At 33.7% G+C, this 21,650-nt stretch overlaps 1 protein-coding gene across 5 annotated transcripts in view; it reads left to right on the forward strand.

The window, feature by feature from the left end:
* The window catches only part of STAG2 (STAG2 cohesin complex component), a 130,445-nt gene that overhangs the window by 62,896 nt on the left and 45,899 nt on the right, over positions 1–21,650 (forward strand). For all 5 annotated transcript variants that reach the window (XM_020894262.2, XM_070462276.1, XM_070462273.1 and 2 more), the window contains 9 exons: positions 3,545–3,621; positions 5,416–5,620; positions 7,569–7,720; positions 9,963–10,036; positions 11,161–11,284; positions 12,076–12,174; positions 12,271–12,350; positions 16,863–16,970; positions 17,846–17,957. In XM_020894262.2, the coding sequence (XP_020749921.1) occupies positions 3,545–3,621; positions 5,416–5,620; positions 7,569–7,720; positions 9,963–10,036; positions 11,161–11,284; positions 12,076–12,174; positions 12,271–12,350; positions 16,863–16,970; positions 17,846–17,957 (1,031 nt within the window). The remainder of the gene's footprint in view (positions 1–3,544; positions 3,622–5,415; positions 5,621–7,568; positions 7,721–9,962; positions 10,037–11,160; positions 11,285–12,075; positions 12,175–12,270; positions 12,351–16,862; positions 16,971–17,845; positions 17,958–21,650) is intronic.

Here is a 21,650-nt window from a genome sequence, read left to right on the forward strand (position 1 = left end):
TTCATGGGCAGGTTCTGACCTATTCTGTCTCCCTAAACTTGACCCATCCTTGAAATTCTACAAGATGCACAGGCAAATAAATGTTACAGAGTTTTCCAAGGCTATTCTTTTTTAAATTGAAAATGGCACCAAAAACATGGGCATTAGAAGTCAGGAGGAGGGAAGATTGCTTAAAAATAGATCTAAAAAATGAAGATGCTAAAGAATGATTTAAACAGATCTGAAGAAAAGATCCCAAGAAGCAATCTACTCATTTAATTCCATAAAACTTCTTTGAAAATCCTGTCATTGGAATTGGAAAACAAGTAACATTATAAGAACTGATGCATTTTCTGGGGTTGATCACAACTTTCAGTGCAGTCTTCATATTAAATGTTATATGTGAGGCCTGATAGACAAATTTATTAACTTCTTGAATCTATGGTCTTCATAATGCCATTAATGTAGTCAGTTTTGAGAACTTTTTAAAAATGTCTGAACTTTAGAGTACAGAGAGTTGCGTAGTTTACTCACCTTCTTAGCTAAAGATATCTGTATATCAGTATTAGAAAATTCTACTGAATCTGCTCAGAGGAAGTATTGTGGTAATGACAGTATGATAAACCAGATAAACTCTTTAGAAAATGAGATATGTTGATATTATTTTTATTTTGCTCATGTCTGTTCCGTCTTTCTGGAGTAGAAGGATACAAGTACCCGTTTGTTGTGTTATGTAATTAAGGGCCATGTCCTTTCTCTTTAGATTTTTTGAAATGAAAGGTTGATGACAAAACAACTGAACAGGTGCCAGAAATAATTTGATGAGTTGAAATTCAGTCTTAGTTGATTGATTATAGTTTCCTGATTAGGTTTCTAAATAAGCAGTTTTAAAACAAAGCCATAGAGCGTTTTCCCTTTATCAGATACATTCCTTTTCTGGCCTCATTGTATTTATAAATAAGGAAGTTAACCATTCAACAGTTGGATATACCTTATCATAAATCAGGTTGTGAAGATTTTTAAAAATTGAAGGTGTTGAAAACTTAAACACCACTATAATACTTATTTTAGAATCATGGAAGCGTCATAAAGAGGAATTTACCATGCATTCAAAGTTAAGGTCATGACGTACTTAAACATACTCAAAAAATATTTTGATGGAATTCCTTTTTAAATGAATTAGACACATATTTAAGTATACACAGTGTACTTTAACCTATTCCTGTGGGTCTAGGATTGTTATTATGAGTGTCAGTTATTTTACTGTAGTTAACGCGTTTTACAGCTATTGAGGTAGGTGGAGAGACGTTTGGCCCCACACTGAGTGGCTCCAGACTGCTCTGTGGTTGGTGATTCTGCAGCCAATGTTGTTTCCTTTTTTCTTTCTTTCAGCTGTCACTTTTCAGTTTACCAGTTTTTAAATAGCTCGCTTCATGTCCCCCACACTTTAAGGCAGTGGGATCTGGCCTGGTGTCCTGATGGCTCCTTCATACCTGCCTCAGGAGCTATTATATGCATGGAGTTTGTGACAGCCACTTTATTTTCTCTTTATATTTGAGTTTATGACTGTTACATGGTTTATGAGATGTGAGGAGGAGCTTTAGAAGTTTGTCAAGCTGTATGCATTATGTTTACTTTGACATATCTAAATGTTTATTTCATATAAATTATTTCAGGGATTGAGTTACTTGTTCTCTAGCATTGCCAAATTTACAGTATTTGGGTATAAAGTATGGAAAGTTTTTGAGATATATTCATGGCTCTAAATAAAAATTAAAAACCCCTTCAAAACATTTTTGAGAATGTGCTTCTTTAGCTGGAGAAATCACGCTTTCTTCCAAATTTGTTATTATTTGTAAACAACCATGTAAGTAAGGGTTCTTTTACAGTACCAGTAGAAATTGATCTCACCTGGGGCTGGGCAACATGATGTTGACTAATAATCTCATAGAAATTATTTATAACTTCTCTTTGCTTTAGCATCAGTTTTCTCATTTGTAAAGCTAGGATTATAGTACCTGCTATACAGGCTTGGTTTCAGGGCTTAAGTGGCCAGTACATAGGAGGCTCAGTGGATGTTAGTTCATGTTCTAGTTCTGCTGGCTTTGTTGGACTACTGGAAGGTCTTAAATTGCATGCCTGTAGAGAAGGAGCTCATGTAGTCGTTGCTCTTTCAGATTAGGGGTTGGAAAGACAGTATGATGTTTTGTAGCTGTTTTTAGTTTTACATACACACACATGCACACATACACAAAATAGAGTTTGGTCAATTGAAATACATCTATCAATTATATCTAATTTTTATAATAAATCTCGTTTTCCTGTACCAAGACATTATTTTATTTTTATTGTTTGGCCACACCTTGCACCGTGCTGTCTCTTACTTCCCTGTCCAGAGATCGAACCTGTGCCCCCTGTATTGGGAGTGCATGGTCGTAACTACTGGACTGCCAGGGGAGTCCCAAGACATTCTTTTAGATATGAGTATATTTATACTATTCATAGTGATTAGACTGCCAAAGTATAAATTATAGAGAAATGTACTTTAAGAAATTCACTTTTTATAGTTACATTTTTTGTGTGTGTGTGATACCCTATCAGTGAAAATTCATGTATGACTTCTTGCATTGTCTCCTACTCATAATTTTTTCCTAGAAATTCCTTTTCTGATATTTGGCGTATACCTGGCTAACTTTTACTACTTGTCTTTTATTTTTGAAATACATTAATATTTGATTTACAGTGTTGTGTTAATTTCAGGTGTACAGCAAAGTGATACAGTTATACTACTACGCCTGATGTGTATTCTTTCTCCCCTCCTCTCCCATCCTCCTTTAAAAGGAAATGTCCAGTATCAGATTCCTTCTCTGTGAAACACCTACTTACTCAAATCTTAATTCTTTCTTTCTTCTTTTAAGCCTATCTTGATTTTTCCACTCATTAGGGCATTTACTATGTACTACCTTTAACACTTTATCCCTGCCCATCCCCCCTCACCCCCACCCCCATTATTCTTTGTTTAAACTTAGAAGTAGGTTACAGACTTCTAGGATGAGCAGGAACTACAACTTACTACTTTTGTTTATTTGAAGTCCTTTGAGGTGGATGGTGGGATACAGTTGCCTTACATACAGTTGTGCTTAATAAAGAGACCTTCTTAAAGTGAATTCTTCCTATTACTCTTTCCCTTATTTTCTTCAGGTTCATCCTCAGGGCTTTAAATGTTATCCTAGATGACTGCCTCATTATTGATGACATATGCTTTATATTAAAGAGTTTAGCCAGTATACATATTCTAGGAGTAAAGTGAGTTGGATAGAAATGGCTAAGGCTGATTGTTTCACGAAAAGGAAGAAAGAGACCTGTGAGAAGTGCGGGTCTGTTTTCTTGTATATGTTGAGAGTGGTATTTGTGCTTTACAGGATTGAGTATCATGGTGAAGATCACGTGATAGAGAAGTACACCTTATTGTGCGACTGTAGACATTTTAGTGTTAGAGATGGACTTAGAAGTTCTCTATTGTTTTATTTACCATGTATTAACTTCTTACACTTGGAAATTTCAGGTGTTGTTACAGCAGAAATGTTTAGACATATGCAAAACTCTGAAATAATTCGAAAAATGACTGAAGAGTTTGATGAGGTAAGTTAATACCCTAAATGTTGTGATAATTTTATGTACCTTGATCTTTAGAATATTAAATTTTGAATATTAGTTTGTAGATAAGAGCTTTGGTAGTAGAAATCCAGTTAAATGATGGCCCTGTGACCTTGGGCAAATTGTTGTCTTAGCATAAGTTTCATCATCTGTAAAATGGAGCTAAAAATACTTAATAGGGCTCTTAAGAAGACTGAATGCAATAATGTTTGAAAACTTCCTTAGCATTTTACAATGTCTGGCACATAGTAAGAACTAAATGGTAGCTCTTTTGTTAAAAAATTAAAATTTCAACAGAGAATAAGATTAAGTGCCCATGAGCATGTGTAAGCTTAGACAAAGTTAAATGCTTGCAGGTATATTTTATTGTTTAAAGTCTTATTTATGTTTTACATGTGAATAACAAGAACAGTACAAATACATAATAAATAGTAGCTTAGACCTTAGTTGATTATCACAGTGATGTCTTTGAAGTATTATTGCCAATAAAGACAGATTTACTATAATATAAACTCCTTCAAGTCAGGGATTTTTGTTTGTTTTGTTCACAGCTGTATTCAAGCACCAGTAGTTTTTACTGTTCAAAACTTTTCACTGTGAATTTTCAAGTAGAAAGCCTTTCTCATTTGAGTTTTATATGATTTTTTTTTTACCTTATTCAGATGAAGGAGCTTTCAACTATCTTTCTGAAAACAAGAATTTTTAAAATGGCTTTGATGATACTAAGTGCTATTAATCAGTCTCTAAGTCGTTGAGATGTAATTATGAGGAATGGTGTTATTTTAACCTTCTGATATTAAATGTTTTAGTGAGAACTTTGTTCTCAATAGCTATTTGAAATAAGATTCCTGAAATAAGATTTGAGAATATCAGCAAACCAAGTTGCTAACAACAATTAAGATGATACCTTTCAGTATAGTGCCAAATGAGCCAATCAGAAAATGGAAGAAAACCTTTTTGTGGAGTATTAGGACCTTATTCTCAAATGAGACATAGTTCAACTTGTATATGGCATTACTTAAAATTTTTTAAAATATATGGCTCTAATGACAATTTAATTGTTGAAAAATTTACTAAACCATAATGACCTTAGGATATTCTTGTCAGAAACTTCTATGTAGTATTGGTCTCTGCATTTATTCTTAAGATTTGTTTGTTTTTAATGATTTATAGAGGACCTCAATGTATCTTTGTTGGTGAATGCCCCATCTTACATATAGGAATACTTGAGTACCTGTCTTTACAGGTCATTCTAGCTTGTTTTCACTTAAAAAAATTACTGTTTACATCTGCTGAGTATTTGATGTCCTGAAGCTAGTAAAAACATACATTGTAATACTTCGATTATTTATGTCATACATGAATCTATTAGACTGGCTGAGAATATGATTTCATCATGTTGAATCATTAAAACAGGCAACTTTGGTTTGATTTTTGCTCTTTTTTTTTTTTTTAAAGAAATTTAGTGACTGTATCTTTGCTTATCAGAATAAATTTTATTTGATGGGAGAGACTTTTTATTTTGGTATGTAATTAGAATATATTTTCATTGGTTAGAGTGAATTCAGACTATCCATTTTGATCTTAAATAATAAGACCAGATGTGTTCAAAGGTATCTCTACCTTTGCATATTATTCTTGTGCCTACTTTGAGGATTTACTATAGAAGAAGAGATAAAGGAGTCTTTTCAGCTTCTGCCTAGAGTATTTCAAAAACAAGTAAAAGTTTACTAAATTATGTGTTTTAAGTGAAATTGTTGTTTAAAATGTCTATTTTAGGATAGTGGAGATTATCCACTTACCATGGCTGGTCCTCAGTGGAAGAAGTTCAAATCCAGTTTCTGTGAATTCATTGGCGTATTAGTACGGCAGTGTCAATATAGTATCATATACGATGAGTACATGATGGATACAGTCATTTCACTTCTTACAGGATTGTCTGACTCACAAGTCAGAGCATTTCGACATACAAGCACCCTGGCAGGTCAGTATTCAGAAATCTTTTTGTGTATTTTCTTAGGTTAGAGATGAAAATGGTTTTCATTAAAAGGAATGAAATAATGGTGACAAATTAATTTCATTTATTAAGTAGCCCCTAAGAGGACATTCTCCTCTTTCCTCCAGTCCCATGAATTATGGAGAATGGAATGATAGTTTTGGTTCTCTGAAGACATACTATAATTTTCTTGTGGTAAACCTACTTGATTCCTATCCACCTCTTCTCCCTTTCTGTGGCATAGTAATCTCTTCGGTCTCGAAATCTGTTTTATCAGCGAAGGCATCGACATCAAATTTGGGGACCAGTGATTTTGGATATGTAGTTCTAAATTACCTGTGTGCATAGTCACTACTAGCATAATCCCTCCCAGTATGATTGTCCCTACAGGATGATGCTTATTTAAGCACATCAGAAAAGTTGATTTTTCTTACGCTTCTGAGTAACTTTAGGCTGAGTCAATTTTTTTGTGATCTTTATATGAAATAAGTTACATTTTTAAGGCTCACATGATTAATTCTAGAGCACTGATTTTTGCTGTTGATGTTGATAAAATGTCCCGGTTTCTCTTTTGTGCTAAAGGTAAAATTGTTCATATACTGTTATTGAATATGCGCCTTTTGATTTGAGTATGAGTAAATTGACCAGGGATTAATTGTTAAGTATTCTATGCATTAATGATAGAATATTTTGATTTCTATAAACATTTTCATCCTCTAAATGTGGGGATATTTTTCCTTTAGAATATTTCCCTAAAGAATTAAAGCTGTGATTAAAGATGGCCTTTTGCTCAGCCCTCCATTTAAAAAAAAATGCAGACAGTCTCCCTGTAGGTTTTTAGATTTGAGGTCACAAATTATGAATGTGATTGATCTGTGTACTTAGGTAGCTTTGATGTTAAGAACTTGAATGGTTAAAGTAAATTAAAAACACGTATAATGGGCAGGGTGAGTAATTTTAGATCAGAATGAGAAAATGGTTTGCTGAGGGTATACAGTAGCTCAGAGCAGAAGATTGGGAATCTCTTTTAAAGAGAGCTAGTAGCCACAAATTAAGGTTTAGTTTTGTGGTGTTCTGTCATACAGCGAATCAGGCTTGAGAAGTAGTCTGACCTAAGCTAAAAAAAAGCATAATATGTTCAGATATTTCAGTTAATAAGTTTGAAGTCACAGGCAGTGAGTCTTGTCTCAGTAGCAAGAGTTCAATAACAGAAGGTAGAGATCTGGAGAAACTGATACAAAGCACTTTATTGAGTGACATTTTACTCTTTGTACTTTTGACTTTTTATCTTGATCTGTCCTTCATAATTGCATCATTGTCTTAATGATGATATGTAATAAGAGTAAAATTAAAGGAAATCAAATACTGATAAAACTGTCCAACATTTCTACACACTGTACTTTGATAAAAAGCACTTATGGGGAAAAAAAAAAGCACTTACGTTCCCTCCCCCTTTGGTTACTGAATAGCTAAATGACTGCTGTATTAGTCAAAATTTATTTAGAAGGTAAATCATGATCTCTTGAAAAGGTCATTGTAGGGGACCTATCATTGAATAGTGAGCATAGTCTAGAGTAATATTATCTAGTTTTGAATCTTGTTTTAGCTGTGTATATGAACTGTGTAGTTTGAGGCAGATTTCTTAAGCTTCCTGAACTTCAGATTCTTCATGAATGAAATGAGGATAATACTTAACTTTGAGGGCTGTTGTAAGGATTAGGAGTTAATCCATGAAAAATACTTAACATAGGTAACTGACTGACATATAGTAAGTATTCGATACACATTAGCTGTTGTACTATTGTTGTCATTTGTAGCAGCTGTATTTTTCTATTAGAAGTGGAACAGCCCATCTTGTTTTTAATTTTTCTTAAGTAGATCATAACTTGTAAATTTTTCTGTGAGACTAATTTCAACATTTTCCATTTAAAAATAGCTATGAAGTTGATGACAGCTTTGGTGAATGTGGCACTAAATCTTAGCATTAATATGGATAATACACAAAGACAGTATGAGGCAGAACGGAATAAAATGATTGGAAAACGAGCCAATGAGAGGCTAGAACTCCTGCTACAGAAGCGGAAAGAGGTACACTCTTGTATTGAATGTTTAAGCTGTTAATCTGTGACCAACTTAGTCACCATTAATTATGATATATAACTTTGCTAGTTCATCAGATAAAATTTTTTAAAAAATTTAAACAATATGTTTAAAGTTGTTTATACATCTAACTTATTTTTATTGACTGTCCATGCCAACAGTACCTTCTGTATATATTTCCTTTCTGTGTGGACTAGGATTAAGAGTTGAATGCTTCAAGTAAGGAGTCCTGGGTCAGTTGGACAAGTTGTCTTATGCTTTATTGTTAATCATTTCTACTGTGAATCTCCTAACTCTTCCCTCAATTTATTGTCGGGATCAAATGAGGTTTCACTTATGTAAAATCCCTTTGAAAAATAGGGATAAGCTATTTATGGTGTCATAACCTGTGTTTTTGGTATGTGTGTGTGGTTTTTTTTTGTAGTGTAAGAGACCCTTGAATAACATTAATGACTGACCACCAAATTCAACTTTGAATGAGGAAAATGTTTTTTTCAGTTCTATGCTAAAACGTAATTAATAAAATCTTTTGGTATTGGCTTTTTTTTTTTTGGCCATGCCATGCAGCTTGTGGGATCTTAGTTTCCTGACAGGGATTGAACCCAGGCCCCAGCAGTGAAAGTGCTGAGTCCTAACCACTGTATCACTAGGGGATTCCCTCGATGTTGTGTTTTTTACTTAAATTCCTTCTTCATTGGTAATATAATATTTTGCTATCTGATATTGGGAATGTTTATTTTTATTTTGAATAGGCAAAGTCTGATGTTTCAAAAATATTGCTAATGTAGTTGAGCTAAAATATTTGCTGTGGGTTATTTGCCATGGTATTACATAAATTACTTGATTCTGACATTTTGTGGGGGCGATTGTAGTAACTATAATTTAAAAGTTGGTTATTTCTGAGATAGCCAATAACTTTTAAAAATGCCCCTTGCCTAAGAAAAGCCAGAAAAATCTTGCCCGCATTTCCCCCATGCCTAAATTCCTCTTCTTTTTCATATACATTTGAACCTTGAACAACATATGTTTGAATTGTGCAGATCCATTTACACATGGATTTTTTTTTTTAGTAGTAAATATTATAGTTCTTGTATGATCCATGGTTGGTTGAATCTTTGGTTGTGAAACCTTATATGTGCAGAAACCGTGGATACAGTGAAACTGCATATACAGAGGGCCACCTATAAGTTTTACTTAGATTTTCAACTGTGCAGAGGGTCAGCAGCCCTAACCCCTGCATTGTTTAAGGATTAACTGTAGTTGAAATGAAGAATTGACCTTTTTGCCCTTTAATTTAGTTAATAAATTGCATTGGATGTGTTACTAGCTGAACATAATGCATAAAATTATGGCCTTACTCTGAACATAGCATGAATGGATATAAAAGGGTTTTGAGTTTAAAATTCTTCTGTCATATAAGATATTAATACTTCTAGGTTGGGTTAAGTTTTTAAACATGTTGAAAGCCCTCCTGTGCCTTTGCATGCCCTGTTAGCATTATTTGGAAATCTGAGATTATACCCATGAAAAGAAAAAAAGCGCTTTACGAAAACACTGAGCATAATTCTGAAAGCTAATTGATACTTAAGAGTGTGAAAGATTTTTCTTGTAATTCTCAAGCTCTGAATCAATTTTCTCTTAACTCTAAAGCTCTGAATTGAAAATATATGGAAGTAAATAAGTCATCCAAGATTTGAAATGTTCAGTTGATTTATTTCAAGTGAGCCTTGTTTCCCTCAAAAATATTTAGCAAGAAGACAAATTTTTTGCCAAGTTATTTTACTCAACTTTTTTTGTTCTTTGATCAGGCGTTAGATAACATGAGTTAATTTTCAGATGCTAAAGACCAAGATGAAGCATTGTTCTTTTTTGATATGAACATATATGTTATTTAATAGATAAGTAATATAATAAACTACTTAAAAGATTTCTTTACATAAATTTATACAATAGAAATATGTGACCATCTGAAAAAATTAGTCAACCAGCTAAACATTAGCAGTGACATTAACAACAGTGTACAAATATTCCAGGTATCAGGGGAGTTTAGCTACCTTTTATGCAACAGCTTTTAGTTTTTCTGTGTGGACACTTTTCGTTTAGTGAAATTAAAAATTGCATGAAAATATCAAAACTCTGGAGAAACCTACATTTGTGTTTGTACCAACTTTTACATGTTCTTTTGATTGTTTCCTATTACAATTGCAAAGAAATGATATGTTCTTTTCAGCTTCAAGAAAATCAAGATGAAATAGAAAATATGATGAATGCAATATTTAAGGGAGTGTTTGTACATAGATACCGGTAAGTCAGGACAGTTTTTTCTATGTAACTCTTATTCTCTTCAAGTTTGGTTATTTAGTGGTTTAGGCAATATAAATTTAGTGGTAACGGTGTTAAGAGTAAGATCAGTGTTAGAATCTAAGGTCTTCCACTGATTGGGACACTCTAGGCAAGTTACTTAACTGCTCTGCACTTTATTTTCTATCTGAAAAATGGGGGAATGTTGTGCTTGACTTGTAGATGCCCAGAAAATGGAAGCTACTATTGTTAACTAGGAGTGAGGGTACAGAACACTTAATTGCTTTTGTATGTACTGTGTTAGCAGAGACTGTACGTTTTGATAACTGATTCTTTGCTCTTCGATTTGCATATCAGTGGGAAAATTTGGGTAGATTTAAATGAATTGTTGCCCTTATTTTGAATGAGCAGAGGAAAGAAATAGGTGGTCTTAACCACCATTTCTGCTGTAACCTGTTCTTTAAATATTGGTGGCATTTTTATTTAATTATGTCATTTTCTTAATTTGGCAGTTACTACATCAGGTTAATACTTCCTTTGTAGTATCCTTTTGTCTGTTCTTATCTTTTTATTTCTACTGTCACTATTACCTTAGTCTATTCCTTCATCATTCTAGAGATTATTGCAATTGTCTTAAAATGTTCTTTTGTTGAATCATTCCTCTACCCAAAAGCGTTGAATGACTTACCAGTACCTACAGGATGAATTCAGAATAATTTAGTATGATGTTCAAATACAAATTGAGCTTGACCTCGGTATTAGGTGTAACTAATTCTCGCCTGGAAAATACGCTGTAACCAGACTAATGTTCCGACTGTCTTGTGAATACACCATGTCCAGCAGGTGTAAATAAAGGCTAGGGTATGACATGATAGAGAAGGTGGGGGTTGGATTTTGTTTGTAGGTTTATTTAACTTTAAATATTTATTTGGTGATAATTGTACTTCGACAACTAGACTGTAAGCTCTTGGCATTTAGGGGCCATGCTTCAATTCTTGTAAATCCCCAGTAATACTTAAGGTAGTAGTATGTTCATGGTAGGTATGAAGTATTGGCATTGCATAAAGAATCCACAAGTCCTGTGGTATACTGACACTAATATGCATAATTTTCTTTCTTCCATGCAGTGATGCAATAGCTGAAATCCGAGCTATTTGCATTGAAGAAATTGGCATTTGGATGAAAATGTATAGTGATGCCTTTCTTAATGACAGTTATTTAAAATACGTTGGTTGGACTATGCATGATAAGGTAAGATATATATAGTGCTTTTCTTTCTGTATAGGCATAGCTGTGTGCTACTCTCATTCGTAGTGAATTATCTGCATATACATATAACTGGGAGCACATTCCTGTAGACTTCTCTCCTTTATTCTTTTCTGTCTGTTCCATGAAAATATGGTCTCTATCACATAAAGTACCCTAGATTTTTGAATCTTGGGCACTGATTTAGCCTTCGATCATGAAACAATTTTTGTACTGAAGCAACAGGATCATGTAGGTGATGGTGGTTAGTGGTAAAACATTTCTTAAGAGTAGTAAGAAGAATTCTTACTCTGTTAATATATAAGTGCTATGTATATACATAAATTTCTTTAATTTTGATTCTCTTGATAAACATATATCTTAGCCAGATTATAAATTACCACTTGACCTCTGACCTTTTTAATTTTTTTTATTAATCTGCCTTTCCCTTAGGCTGTCTCTTCACCTAGCCTTGATCTTTGTATATATCCCTTACAAATATTATTTTCTATAAAGGAAAACTTACTGTGAAATATGCTACTATCATCTTTCACAATAGCATTGCTCCGAAAAAATTTTCAAAATATTTTCATTTGACCTACAGTAATAGTAACCCAAAGGTACTTAGTCTTAAATGAATGTATTGATTCCTGTTTTTGCATTGTCAAGGATGAGAGTTTCTGAAGAAATACCATAGTATAGAACATATTTAAAGTAGAAGATGTGGTATATATCTTGTGTGATCAGGTTGAAAATATGCAAAGTTTTAATGCATTTTCTCCTCTCATTTAATTCAGCAAGGTGAGGTAAGACTTAAATGTCTCACTGCTCTACAAGGACTTTATTATAACAAAGAACTTAATTCCAAACTGGAGCTATTTACCAGTCGGTTCAAGGTTAGTATTACTCTAAGTATTTAACATTTACCTGTTATTTTCAAGTATTTTTCTCTTGGTTTCCCTTTAAAAATATTTTATTTTTTTCGTCCTTAGGATAGAATTGTTTCTATGACCCTTGACAAAGAATATGATGTTGCAGTACAAGCAATAAAATTACTCACTCTCGTTTTACAGTAAGTATGTATTTACTGCATATTGCTGATGTCTACATATCTTAAAAATACATTAGCATACTTGGTTTAAATTTATCTATGTCTAAATTTCAATAACTTGGAGTTTTACAGCAAGAAGTTTAGTTTTCTCATGTAAAGTCGAGAAGATAGGAAGAGAGGACCGGTGAACTAGAAAATTCTAACTGAGCTGGGAATTCATGTGTTTGCATCCTCTTGCCTAGTTTTCTTTAGATGCTCTTGAAATTAAGTTAAACACTCGAGTGTGTTAAATATATGTGTTGTATTTTGTCACACTTTTAGAAATTAGTATTTACGGAAACTTTCTGTAAACAATCTGAATTTAAAAACATATTATGTTAAAATTGACACAATTTTAGGATTGATGCAATTCACTTTTCCCCTTTTTAAAAAGATTGTGGTGATACATGTAACATTTAAACCACTTAAACATATTTCAGTGTACAGATCAGTGGAATTAAGTACATTCATATTGCTGTGCAGCCATCATCACCATTATCCATCTCCATATTATTTTTATCATTTCATACTGATACTCTGTAGAGGACTGCACAGTATGATTTTGCATCGTATTGTCTACTTTTCATCTCTGAATTTGACTATTTTAGGTACCTCATTTAAGTGAAAGTACGTAATATTTGACCTTTTATATCAGGCGTGTTTTACTTAGCATGATGTCCCAGAGTTCATCCATGTTATGTCATATATCAGAATTTCATTCCTTTTTGACACTCAGTATACCACATTTTATGTATTCATCCATCAGTGAACATTTAGGTTTTTAACATGATCCAGTTAGTTGCTAAGGGCTTTTTATTTTATTTTTTTATTTTATATTGGGGTATACCCATTTAACGAATATGTTGTGATAGTTTCAGAGGTGAACAGTGAAGGGATTCAGCCATACATATACATGTATCCATTCTCCCCCAAACTCCACCCTCCCATCCAGGCTGCCACATAACATTGAGCAGAGTTCCCTGTGCTATATAGTAGGTCCTTGTTGGTTATCCAGTTTTAAAAACAAAAGTCTGTACATGTCCATCCTGAATTGCCTGTCACAAAGGCCTTTTAATAACATTCTAATTCTGATACTCATATGAATATCAGTAAGTCATCATGTAAGAGTGGCCAGCAAAATTCTGATAAAAACTAATGAGAGATGACTGCCCACTATGATTTTAAGTCAAAATTGTAAAAGAACATTGACTTTATTATTATTAATACTAATTTTTTAAAATTGAAGTATAATTGATTTACAATATTGTGTTAGTTTCAGGTGTATAGCAAAGTGATTCAGTTATACATTTATGTAGTAAGTCCTTGCTGGTTATCTGTTTTATATGTAACAGTGTGTATATGTTAATCCCAAACTCCTATTTTATCTCTCCTTCTCCTCACCCTAGTTACTTTTAAGTTTTGGTACTGGTGTGTAAACAGACAGAAATGAGTGACACAGAATAAAGAATAGAGACAAACTTAAATGTATCTAGGAACCTAGTGTAGGGTAAGGGTGGTTTTATATCAACATAAATGATTTTATAACACTTAGGTTCTATTTGGGAGAAAATTAAATTGGATTCATATTTCAGTCCTTATACAGAAATATTTTCAGGATGGATGAAATGTCTAAATGTAAATAAATGAAATCATTAAAAGTGTTAGATGAAAACTGAGAAGATTAAACATTTTAATTTTATATGTAAACTGGCAGTATCTTTCTGAGAATGGCATAAAACCTAGACATTAAAAAAATTACTGAATTTTAACTACATAAAAAACTACAAATATGTATATGCCATAATGTAAACTCAGAAAACAAATGACAGACTGGGCAGAAGATTTGCACTGTAGGAGTCACTTTCAATAAATCAGTAAAAAGAACAGAAACCCAGTAGTAAAAGAGTCAAAAGTTAGGAACCATGTTACTGACAGAAAAGAAAATAAAAAATTAAACATGCAAAAAGATGTTTGGTCATACTTAGAGACATGTATATTAAAATGAGACTTTTTTTAACCTGTTTTTTTTCAAAGATTAATATGTTTGGTAATACACTAGTTGCATAAGGCTATGCAGAAACAAACCCATAAACTTTACTGATGGGACTATAAATTGGTATAGCATCTTTGGAGAAAAGTGTGAAAGTGAAGTCGCTCAGTTGTGTCTGACTCTTTGCAACCCCATGGACTGTAGCCTACCAGGCTCCTCCATCCATGGAAATTTTCCAGGCAAGAGTACTGGAGTGGGTTGCCATTTCCTTCTCCAGGGGATCTTCCTGACCCAGGGATTGAACCCGGGTCTCCCACATTGCAGGCAGACACTTTACCATCTGAGCCACCTGGGAAGCCCTGGTGAAAAAAGCTTGGTGGTATCCAAAATTTAAAATGTTCTCATTCTCTAATATAGTACTGTTATGTAATAGAATATTGGAAATATTCTAGATGATTATCAATGGAGGAAGAATTAATATATAAGATAACAGCTAATAGAAGCGCCTTATAGGGGTTATCTCATTTAATGCAGCAGTCCATTGTGAGGAGTGTGGTTGTCAACCCCATTTGCAGTTATTAAAATGACGGCAGCTCTACCTCCTAATTTAAATTGGTAGGTTGAGATTAACCCTGTTATATATAAAATAGATAATCAATAGACCTACTGTATAGCACAGGGAACTTTGCTCAGTACTCTGTAATAACCTTTATGGGAAAAGGAATCTGAAAAATAAATATGTATATATGTATAACTAAATCATGTTGCTGCACACTTGAAACTATTGTAACATACATAGTAAATCAACTATATTCCAATATGAAATAAAAATTAAAAATAAAAAAAAAACACAAGGTAGATCTATATACACTGACGTTTTCTGAGAATTCACTAACTGGGGGGATTTTGAGCAGTCTTAACTATTGCATTTTTCTTTGGGTTTAAAAATTATAAATTATTATATATGCATATGTTATAAAACTGTCCTGAATTAAATAAGAAAATAGTAGTACTCTACTTAATTTCTATAGCTTTTCCCCTCTTCCTCTGTAATACCATGTGGACACCTTTTTTCGTAGTTTCAGTCATGTATTTACCTAATAACTGAAACTTGTAGAAACATTCCTTATGGGTTAAAATTAGTGAACTACCTCAAATTTGCTGTAGTTTGATTTGATTCAATATGTGTGTGTATTTATGTGTAGTTATAAAATGGCAAAAAATGGTTTTTCAACAAATGATCCAGTATTATACATTGAGGTAAAGTGCTTTTGAAACTTTTAACATTTTGGTTTCATTTTTCCCTCAAAGAAGTAATATTTCCTTAGACATCAGACTTCTGGAAACTTTGTGCACAGCAGAAAACCAAAAAGACTCTGAGCTCTGTCTAATATCCTTAGGCTTTTTTTTCCAGTGGTGGTCCTAGGATTCCAAATTTGCATATAATAGTTAAAAAAAAAGGGGTAGATTGTTTACCTCACAGCAGACTAAAAGCATATTAGGGGGAAAGAGGTGCCAGACGCCAGAACTTCAAACACAGGGTCTTGTTTTGGAAAACTCAGCAAGGTTTACCCTGGGGTTCTGTGGTTGATGGGCCTAATAATGACTTTGATTTACCAAGATTTGTTAGGTTTACTTTCTTCTCTTAAAGTAAGATCAATAAAATGAGCACTATATTTTAGTGAGTTTTTTTTAATGATAAATTGTAATTAAATGTCTTTGGCACTTAAATTTTATTATTTGGAAAAATTATTTTGCATTGTTTTATATGATGTTTAGTACATGGTGAATGAAGTATTATTTTTCATCATTGTGAGGTAACTGGGGTGTTAATATATTTTAATGTTGCAAAATTGTATCCTTAATATTGCCATGAAATAACATGCAAAGTGTTTTCTTTGATTATTAACTAAGCTCCAAGTGTCTCAAATGGTAAAGAATCTGCCTGCCAATGTAGGAGACACAAGAGATGCCAGTTCGATCCCTGGGTGGGGAAGATCCCTTGGAGGAGGAAATGGCAACCCACTCCAGTATTCTTGCCTGGAGAATTCCATGGACAGAAGAATCTGGTGGGCTACAGTCCATGGGATTCCAGAGTCGGACATGACTGAGCACACACGCACACACTGAGCATGCCACTACTTTATTTTCTATGTTAGTTTATATTATTTTGTCTTCATTTCCCTTTAGCAACTTGTCATGTAGTTATTTCTCTTGGTATATATTTCTTTATGCCTGATATTCACCCTAATTTTAGGTCTTACTGGTTAATCTTGGGTGTTCACAAAATACTCAGCTCTTTTGTCAGAGGATGCTTTTACTAATAGATGATAATCAAGTAAGCTTGATTTCTTCTTGAAACAACTTCTTAATGACCTTTTTTTAAAACACAAGTTTAAAAGTGAAAATGTACTATTTTTTAATGTATGAGTATGAATTTTTGTACCAGTAAACTTAAAATTACAACATTGTTTTGCAAACTGCTATTGCTTATTTGTTTTCAGGAGTAGTGAAGAAGTTCTTACTGCAGAAGATTGTGAAAATGTCTATCATCTGGTTTATTCAGCTCATCGGCCAGTAGCAGTAGCAGCAGGAGAATTTCTGTACAAAAAGTAAATCTGCATTTCTATTGTTCATTTTCTAAAGTCACTTTAATGGCAGTAATTTACTGTTATAAAATATGTATAAATATGACTTATTAAAAATTTATTCAGTACAGGTCTTAAGCCTATTTTTATTTATTTTAAAGTCTTTTGAATATAATAAAAGTACTTTGATAACAGTTTGATATAAGAACCACAAGAATCCTTTAGTCTCTTAACATTTATATTGCTATTTAACACTTCAGATTAGGTAGTAGCGGTGTGAATATCTGATCACTGAAAATATTCAGCAGATATCATGTAATGGTTTTAAAGAAAATGGAAACATATGGACTAAATTATACCTTTGTAAGATTTTATTAAAATGCTCATTTGAGGTGACAGGTTTATTAAGAGTACATGATACAAAGTATTTATGCTACAATTTTTTATTCATTATTATCCAGTGATAACTTTTTTTGTTGTTTATAAGAATGACCATGATATCCATAGAAAAAGGCCACTAAGTTCAGACTTTGGGATTATTGTGCAGGAAGGATAGGAGGAAAAGATATGTCATTTTTAAGGAGAAGAATATTTGTAATATATGTGCATAAATGGTATAGGTTAGTTATTGTGTTACTTTTGTAAAAAGAAATAATTGTATAACATGCCGTAAGATATTCAAAAAGAAATCATTCAGAAACATTTAGAAGTACCATCAAGTGTGAAATGGAAAAGGTTTATAGCAGTTACTTGGGTATAATGTTGGACAGTACTGTACCTACCCGGCTCCAATTTATTCCTCTGTTAGTTGCTTAAAGATGGAATCCAGACAGGTTTTTAAAATTTCTTAATTAAGAAATATTTTTGTTTGTTTTAAAAGTATTTTGCATTGATCTTAGGCTCTTTAGTCGTCGAGATCCAGAGGAGGATGGGATGATGAAAAGAAGGGGACGACAGGGTCCAAATGCCAACCTTGTTAAGACATTGGTTTTTTTCTTTCTGGAAAGTGAGGTTAGTTGATGTTGTTCATTTTATACTTATGTTCAAAACAATTCAGAGATGGGGTTAAAATGATGTAAATCTTAAAATCTTCCAAATATCACAGTAAGTGTTGGATGGATAACATAGAGTTCTACCAATTTATGTTAGTAAGATACTCAAATAATATGACTTATATGTAGTGCTAAAAGCATAAATTTTGGGAGCTAGAAAGACCTGATTACCGATTTGACTTCTCTACTTCATGTTAATATAACCTTGATTCAGTTACTTAACCTTTCTTAAGCCCATTTTCCTTTTAAATGTGTGGATAACAATTTCTTAGATAGCACTGAGATAACCCATATAAAACTATTAGCACAGATCTAGCATTTTGTTAGTTCCCAATATTTGGTACCTGTGATGATGATTGTTGTTGTTTTCTAGTATAGAGAAATACAGTTGGGTTTTGCATATTGACCTCTTACTGCAGTTTTGCTAAATTCACTTTTAAAGTAAATTTTTATTAAAATTCTTAGGATTTTCTATAATATGCAATCAAGTCATTTGCAAGTAATGATAATTTTACTTTTTCCTTTCCTACATTTTTGCCATTTGTTTCCCCAGCCTTATTGTACTGGCTAGGACATTGAGTAGAATGTTGAATAGAAATGGTGAGAGAGGATAGATTTGATTGTTCCTGATCTTAAGGGAAAAGCATCCAGTATTTCAGCATTAATTATGTTTTTAGTTACAGGTGTTGTGTAGCTGCTTATTATATTGAGGATGTTTCCTCCTACCCCTTCTTTTGCTGAGAAGTTTTTTTTTAATTTTATTGAAACATAATTGATTCAGCAAAGTGACTCAGTTTATATACACAGACACACATATACTTTTCACATTTTTTTATTATGGTTTATCAAAGGAGTACTTTGAGTACTTCCCTGTGCTGTACTAGAACCTTCTTTTTTACCCCTCTTATGTATAATGGCTTGCATCTGCTAATCCCAAGCACCAAGTTCTTCTCTTCCCCACCTCTTCCTCTGCCTTGGCAACCACAAGTCTATTCTCTATGTCTGTGAGTCTGTTTTTGTTTTGTAGATAAGTTTGTATCATATTTTAGATTCTACATATAAGTGATATCATATGGTATTTGTCTTTTTCTTTCTGACTTTGCTTAGTATGCTAATCTCTGGGTCCATCCGTGTTGTTGCAAATGGCCTTATTTCATTATCTTAACAACTGGACTGCTAGGGAGGTCCCTGTACCACAGCTTGCATTCATCTGTTGATGGATGTTTAATTTGTTTCCATATCTTGGCTATTGTAAATAGTGCTGCTATGAACATAGGGGTGCATGTATCTTTTCAAATTATAGTTTTCTCTGGATATATGCCCAGGAGTGGGATTGCTGGATCATATGGCAACTCTATTTTTAGTTTTTTGAGGAACCTCCATACTGTTCTCTGTAGTGGCTGCACCAATTTACATTCCCACCAACATTGTAGAAGGGTTCCCTTTTCTCCACATCCTTTTCAGCCTTTTATTATTTGTAGACATGGCCATTCTGAGCAGTGTGAGGTCGTACCTCATTGTAGTTTGATTTGCATTTCTCAAATAATTAACAATGATAAGCTTCTTTTCCTGTGCCTCTTGGCCATCTGTAAGTTTTTGGAGAAATGTCTGTTTAGATGTTCTGTCCATTTTTTGATTAGATTGTTTGTTTGTTTGTTTTTGATATTGAGTTGTATGAGTTGTTTGTATATTCTGTCAATTAAGCCCTTGTCCATCACATTGTTTGCAAATGTTTTCTCCCAGTCATTAGGTTATCTTTTCATTTTGTTTATTCTTTCCTTTGCTATGCAAAAGCTTATAAGTTTGAATAGGTTGCATTTGTTTGCTTTTGTTTTTATTCTTTTGCCTTGAGAGATTGACCTAAGAACACTATGATTTATGTCAGAGAATGTTTTCTTCTAGGAGTTTTATGATGTCATGTCTTATATTTAAGTCTTTAAGCCATTTTGAGTTTATTTTTGTGTATGGTGTGAGGGTGTGTTCTAACTTCATTGATTTACATGTGGCTGTCCAACTTTCCCAACACCACTTGCTGAAGAGACTATCTTTTTTCCATTGAATATTCTATTCTCACTTGTCAAAGATTGATTGTCCATAAGTGTGTGGGTGCTGAGAAGTTTTATCATGAGTGGATGTTGACTTCTGTCCAGTGCTTTTTCTTTATCTTTTATTTTATCTTTCATTACATTAATGTGGTAAATTATATTGATTGGTTTTTTGAATGTTGACTCAACCTTGCATTCCTAGGATAACCTAACCTCTATTTAGTTGTGATCTGTTATCCTTTTTATATATTGTTGGTTTCAGTTTACTGATTTTTTGGAGAATGTTTTCTCCATGTTCATGCAGTGTGTTGGTATCTGTGTGTATTTAAATGTCTTTGATGGGTTTTGGTATCATGGTAATGCTTGTCTCCTAAAATGAGTTGGAGAGCTGTTCAGTTCAGTTCAGTCATTCAGTCGTGTCCGACTCTTTGTGACCCCATGAATCGCAGCACACCAGGCCTCCCTGTCCATCACTAGGACAGGGAGTTTATTCAAACTGGAGTAAACGCAAACTTCTGGAGTTTACTCAGACTCATGTCTTTTGAATTGGTGGTGCCATCCGGCCATCTCATGCTCTGTCGTCCCCTTCTCCTCCTGCCCCCAATCCCTCCCAGCATCAGGGTCTTTTCTAATGAGTCAACTCTTTGCATGAGGTGACCAAAGTATTGGAGTTTCAGCTTCAGCATCAGTCCTTCCAATGAACACCCAGGACTGATCTCCTTTAGGATGGACTGGTTGGATCTCCTTGCAGTCCAAGGGACTCTCAAGAGTCTTCTCCAACACCACAGTTCAAAAGCATCAATTCTTCAGTGCTCAGCTTTCTTCACAGTCCAACTCTCACATCCATACATGACCACTGGAAAAACCATAGCCTTGACTAGACGGACCTTTGTTGACAAAGTAATGTCTCTGCTTTTTAATATGCTATCTAGGTTGGTCATAACTTTCCTTCCAAGGAGTAAGCATCTTTTAATTTCATGGCTGCAATCACCATCTGCAGTGATTTTGGAGCCCAGAAAAATAAAGTCTGCCACTGTTTCCACTGTTTCCCCATCTATTTCCCATGAGGTGATGGGACCAGATGCCATGATCTTAGTTTTCTGAATGTTGAGCTTTAAGCCAACTTTTTCACTCTCCTCTTTCACTTTCATCAAGAGACTCTTTAGTTCTTCCTCACTTTCTGCCATAAGGGTGGTGTCATCTACATATCTGAGGTTATTGATATTTCTCCCAGCAATCTTGATTCCAGCTTGTGCTTCCTCCAGTCCAGCGTTTCTCATGATGTACTCTGCATAGCAGTTAAATAAGCAGGGTGACAATATACAGCCTTGACTTACTCCTTTTCCTATTTGGAACCAGTCTGTTGTTCCATGTCCAGTTCTAACTGTTGCTTCCTGACCTGCATACAGGTTTCTCAAGAGGCAGGTCAGGTGGTCTGGTATTGTAGGGCCCTTTAAAGCTTCACACACTGAAGAGAAATGATTTACTTACATAGTGAATTGATAAAGTGAAAAGTGAAAGAGGAGTCACTCAGTTGTGTCCAACTCTTTGCCACCCTATGGACTGTAGCCTATCAGGCTCCTCCGTCCATGGGATTTTCCAGGCAA

The sequence above is a fragment of the Odocoileus virginianus genome, unplaced genomic scaffold, assembly GCF_023699985.2.
Source record: "Odocoileus virginianus isolate 20LAN1187 ecotype Illinois unplaced genomic scaffold, Ovbor_1.2 Unplaced_Scaffold_2, whole genome shotgun sequence".
Classification (NCBI taxonomy): domain Eukaryota; kingdom Metazoa; phylum Chordata; class Mammalia; order Artiodactyla; family Cervidae; genus Odocoileus; species Odocoileus virginianus.